Source organism: Coregonus lavaretus (assembly GCF_964263955.1).
Source record: "Coregonus lavaretus genome assembly, chromosome: 15".
NCBI classification, from domain to species: Eukaryota; Metazoa; Chordata; class Actinopteri; order Salmoniformes; family Salmonidae; genus Coregonus; species Coregonus lavaretus.
Window position 1 is genome coordinate 32,625,205 of NC_140002.1, and position 6,000 is coordinate 32,631,204.

A 6,000-nucleotide genomic window follows, 5' to 3' on the forward strand; every position below is an offset into this window, starting at 1 on the left:
TTGATGACAAATACTACTTCCAGGAAAGATACTTTTGTAGTGTAAAGAGACGGAGCTAGATTCAAATCTCTCTTTGAGAGATGTCTCCCACACTACCTCCGGACATCTACACCCCCCCACCGAGTTGTATAGTGTAAAGACAATGGCTCTCCCTCACCATGTCCCGTATCCTTATTTTGTTTGTCTATATACTGTGGTATTTACGGTATGCTAATAGGTGCACACACGAAGCAGAGGTGCATTTATACTCAACAAAAATATAAGTGTTGGTCCCATGTTTCATGAGCTGAAATAAAAGATCCCAGAAATGTTTCATTCGCACAAAAAGCTTATTTCTATAAATTGTTGTGCACATATTTGTTTACATCCCTGTTAGTGAGCATTTCTCCTTTGCCAAGATAATCAATCCACCTGACAGGTGTGGCATATCAAGAAGCTGATTAAACAGCATGATCATTACACAAGTGCACCTTGTGCTCAGGACAATAAAAGGCCACTCTAAAATGTGCAGTTTTGTCACACAACACCACAGATGTCTCAAGCTTTGAGGGAGTGTGCAATTGGCATGCTGACTGCACGAATGTCCACCAGAGCTATTGCGGGATCGTCTGAGACCAGCCACCCAGACAGCTGATGAGACTAAGGAGTATTTATGTCTGTAATAAAGCCCTGTTGTGGGGAAAAACTCATTCTGATTGGCTGGGCCCTGGCTCCCCAATGGGTGGGCCAGGCTCCCAAGTGGGTAGGCCTATGCCCTCTCAGCCCCACCCATGGCTGCACCCATGCCCAGTCGTGAAATCCATAGATTAGGGCCTAATTTATTTATTTCAATTGACTGATTTCCTTCTATGAACTGTAACTCAGTAAAATCGTTGAAATTGTTGCGTTTATATTTTTGTTCAGTATAGTTCAATTCAACATTCGCTACGTTGCGTGTCAGTTTGTATTGAACAACATGTTTCCCCAAGACGGTGCGCACCATTCTTCAACAGCCTTTGAGGTACATTTGCTTCCGTTTGGTGGGTGTGGCAAGGTGTGGCCTGATCAATATGGGTGTGACCATTTGAAATCGCAAAACACCATACAATCAATCTCCCTCTGGGCCACCATAATTACGCTGTTCTTCAACTGGTCGTTCAGTACAGTACCGTTTCCATTTAATTAAAACGCTGAACCTCGTTCTGAACGCATCCCAGGAATGTGGCTTTGGTCACACCACATCCAAGGCTAACATAAGGATAGTGTAAACAGAAAAGTTGCACATCTGATTTTGAAGAGAGATAGATTTGCTGAACAATTAATCAAAATGGCCACCCGGACTACTTACATTGACACCCCTCCCTTTGTTTTTACACTGCTGCTACTTGCTGTTTAGTATCTATGCATAGTGACTTTACCCCTACCTACATGTACAAATTACCTCGACTAACCTGTACCAAGGCACATTGACTCGGTACTGGTACCCCCTGTCTATAGCCTCGTTATTGTTATTTTATTGTGTTACTTTTTATTTTTAAAAATGTACTTTAGTTTATTTAGTAAATATTTATTGAACTGCATTGTTGGTTAAGGGCTTGTAAGTAAGCATTTCACGGTAAGGTCTACACCGGTTGTATTTGGCGCATGTGACAAATACAATTTGATTTGATCTGGACTTCAAAAGTGCAGTAGTTCTCAGATTAGATTCAGGGTTCTCCCCAAAGAATGCAAAAAATCCTGGGGTGAAACATGAGATTAAATATGCCCTCTAAAAGGTCATACACTGTTAAACAGGTTGTTGCCTGTATGAATTTAGCTAGTACACACAGTCAGACAAAGTGAGTTATCTCGACAGCCAAGGCCAATCAGAATCACCCTCCTTCTCTTCTCCCCGGCTGGCTCAAATAGTAACTGCGATTTGATTGGCTGTATGTGAAGATTGACGTTTCCCAAGCCTTTGTCCAGCCTCGTTCTGTTTGCCCTCGTTTAACCCCTCCTCTTTGCGCACACAAAACGGCTATAATTTGTGACCAAATATATCAAATTTAAGTAATCAAATGCCGGCTATTACTACAACACACGGTTAGAGAGTTATTTTCACACCATCATCCATCAACTAAATCAAAAGATTTGAAAGCCGGAAAATATGTATATAAAAACCTACCTATGTTCTCGAAAACAGTTATTGGATTGATTGGATAGCCGGTTAAGAATTTATTATAACACTCACCCAGTCTTGGAAGTTTCGTCTGTATTGTTTGCCGTCCCAACTCCATCGTTTCGGGATCAACTAGAAGGGAGACACGCGGTTAGATAATTGCATCAAACCACAAATACAATAATGTATTTGTTATACTGTTAATGCCTCTATCAATAACAAAGTATACCATGCCAATAAAAATAGAAAGCAGTCAATATCGCGGAAACGAGACGTGAGAACAAGCTAATATAGACGAGAGCAGCGCAGCTTACCTCATACTCTTCCAGTTCCTCAACCAGGATCTATGGAGAGACAGTTGCTAGTCTTTAGCACACATTCAACCTATTTAGCAATTGTAGCTATCAAAGTTCTTGATATAACTTGTCATTCGTACCTGTGCCGATTTTTTACACGGTCCCGACTGGAGAAATCTGGCAATGAGGTAATACAATTCTGAAAATACAGAGGCGCATTAAATAGCCATTCAATAGCTAAGCTATCCAGGTAGATAACTAGGCAGCTAACATCAGCTAACTAGTTAGCTAGGCTAACTGATACAAGCCTTAAACTGTGTTTGCGTTCATATTGACACTCAACACCCACCAGCTTCGATTTCTGAACACTGTTCTTCTGCCATCACTTGATAAGAACACCGACATTTGATTAATTAATGTTTAGGTGTATTAGGAGAATAGCCACTTGAATTATTTCTACAGCAGGCAGCGTTCGGCCTTTTCCTTTCTCAAGCAAGCAAGCTAGCTAGCTAGCTATCTATCTCACCGCTTTGTTAGCGCCCTCCCGCGACCAATGACAGCAAATCTGCTATTCCAGCACGAACCACTTGGTGGCCATACCACCTGGTTTTGGAGGGCAGGTCGTACAGTATTTATCCCTTGATCATGATTACTCTGTTCCATTACATTACATATAAGATTAAGAGTCATTGGATGAAGGCCTCTTCTGTATGGGGGAGTTTTGTTAAGAGCCCCGACGCTCATTCTGAACATTAACACGCATCACTTGTGGTAAGCAACAATTTCTAAGATTTTACTGAGTTACATATAGTTTATAAAAGGAAATCAGTCAATTGAAATAAATAAATGAATCTCTAATCTATGGATTTCACCAGACTGGGAATACAGATATGCATCTGTTGAAAAACAGGTAGGGGCGTGGATCAGAAAACCAGTCAGTACCTGGTGTGACCACCATTTGCCTCATGCGGCATGACACATCTCCTTCGCATAGAGTTGATCAGGCTGTTGATTGTGACCTATGGAATGTTGTCCCACTCTTCAGTGGATGTGCGAAGTTGCTGGATACAGTTGAAGTCAGAAGTTTACATACACTTAGGTTGGAGTCATTAAAACTCGTTTTTCAACCACTCCACAAATTTCTTGTTAACAAACTATAGTTTTGGCAAATCGGTTAGGACATCTACTTTGTGCATGACACAAGTAATTTTTCCAACAATTGTTTACAGATAGATAATTTCACTTATCACAATTCCAGTGGGTCAGAAGTTTACATACACTAAGTTGACTGTGCCTTTAAACAGCTTGGAAAATTCCAGAAAATGATGTCATGGCTTTAGAAGCTTCTGAAAGGCTAATGGACATCATTTGAGTCAATTGGAGGTGTACCTGTGGATGTATTTCAAGGCCTACCTTCAAACTCAGTGTCTCTTTGCTTGACATCATGGGAAAATCAAAAGAAATCAGCCAAGACCTCAGATTTTTTTTTTTGTAGACCTCCTCAAGTTTGGTTCATCCTTGGGAGCAATTTCCAAACGCCTGAAGGTACCACGTGAGGAAGGAAAATTATGTGGATATATTGAAGCAACATCTCAAGACATCAGTCAGGAAGTTAAAGCTTGGTCGCAAATGAGTCTTCCAAATGGACAATGACCCCAAGCATACTTCCAAAGTTGTGGCAAAATGGCTTAAGGACAACAAAGTCAAGGTATTGGAGTGGCCATCACAAATCCCTGACCTTAATCCTATAGAAAATGTGTGGGCAGAACTGAAAAAGCATGTGCGAGCAAGGAGGCCTACAAACCTGACTCAGTTACACCAGCTCTGTCAGGAGGAATGGGCCAAAATCCACCCAACTTATTGTGGGAAGCTTGTGGAAGGCTACCCGAAACGTTTGACCCAAGTTAAACAATTTAAAGGCAATGCTACCAAATACTAATTGAGTGTACGTAAACTTCTGACCCACTGGGAATGTGATGAAAGAAATAAAATATGAAATAAATCATTCTCTCTACTATTATTCTGACATTTCACATTAAAATAAAGTGGTGATCCTAACTGACCTAAGACAGGGAATTTTTACTAGGATTAAATGTCAGGAATTGTGAAAACAGAGTTTAAATGTATTTTGCTAAGGTGTATGTAAACTTCCGACTTCAACTGTATATAGTGGGTACTGGAACACGCTGTCTTACACGTCGATCCAGAGCATCCCAAACCTGCTCAATGGGTGACATGTCTGGTGAGTATTCAGGCCATGCGACATGGGGCTGTGCAATATCATGCTGAAACACAAGGTGATGGCGGCAGGTGAATAGCACGACAATGGGCCTCACGATCTCGTCACGGTACGTCTGTGCATTCTAATTGCCATTGATAAAATGCAATTGTGTTCGTTGTCCGTAGCTTATGCCTGCCCATACCATAACCCCACCACCATCATGGGCCACTCTGTTCACAATGTTGATGTCAGTGGAAACCGGGATTCATCCGTGAAGAGCACACTTCTCCAGCATGCACAGTGGCCATTGAAGGTGAGCATTTGCCCACTGAAGTCGGTTTCGACGCCGAACTGCAGTCAGGTCAAGACGCTGGTGAGGATGACAAGCACGCAGATAATCTTCCCTGAGATGGTTTCTGACAGTTTGTGCAGAAATTCTTTGGTTGTGCAAACCCACAGTTTCATCAGCGGTCCGGATGGCTGGTCTCAGATGATCCCGCAGGTGAAGAAGCCGGAAGTGGAGGTCCTGGGCTGGAGTGGTTACATGTGGTCTGCCGTTGAGGACGGTTGTACGTACTGCCAAATTCTCTAAAATGATGTTGGAGGCGGCTTATGGTAGAGAAATTAACAATAAATTATCTGGCAACAGCTCTGGTGGAGATTCCTGCACTCAGCATGCCAATTGCACGCTCCCTCAACTTGACACATCTGTGGCATTGTGTTGTGACAAATTGCACATTTTAGTGGCCTTTTATTGTCCCCAGCACAAGGTGCACCTGTGTAATGATCATGCTGTTTAATCAGCTTCTTGATATGCCACACCTGTCAGGTGGATGGATTATCTTGGCAAAGGAGAAATGTTCACTAACAGGGATATAAACAAATGTGTGCACATCATTTGAGAGAATCATCAATCTACACACAATACCTCATAATGACAAAGCAAAAACAGGGGTTTAGACTTTTGCAAATGTATTAAAAATAAAGAACTGAAATATCACATTTACATAAGTATTCAGACCCTTTACTCAGTACTTTGTTGAAGCACCTTCGGCAGCGATTACAGCCTCGAGTCTTCTTGGGTATGACGCTACAAGCTTGACACACTTGTATTCTCCCATTCTTCTCTGCAGATCCTCTCAAGCTTCAGGTTGGATGGGGAGCATCGCTGCACAGCTATTTTCAGGTCTCTCCAGAGATGTTCGATGGGGTTCAACTCCGGGCTCTGGCTGGAGAGACTTGTCCCGAAGCCACTCCTGCGTTGTCTTGGCTGTGTGCTTAGGGTCGTTGTCCTGTTGGAAGGTGAACCTTAGCCCCAGTCTAAGGTCCTGAGCAGGTTTTCGTCA

General features: G+C 42.3%; 1 protein-coding gene across 1 annotated transcript in view; it reads right to left on the bottom strand.

Moving 5' to 3' along the window:
• The window catches only part of LOC311142466 (bromodomain and WD repeat-containing protein 3-like), a 33,365-nt gene extending 30,437 nt beyond the window's left edge, over positions 1-2,928 (bottom strand). Inside the window, exons 1-4 of the mRNA XM_084178114.1 lie at positions 2,783-2,928; positions 2,574-2,632; positions 2,452-2,481; positions 2,210-2,269 (exon numbers count right to left, since the gene is read on the bottom strand). Of these exons, the coding sequence (XP_084034240.1) occupies positions 2,210-2,269; positions 2,452-2,481; positions 2,574-2,632; positions 2,783-2,816 (183 nt within the window). The 5' untranslated portion in view covers positions 2,817-2,928. The remainder of the gene's footprint in view (positions 1-2,209; positions 2,270-2,451; positions 2,482-2,573; positions 2,633-2,782) is intronic.
• Between the last annotated feature and the right edge of the window lie 3,072 nt (positions 2,929-6,000).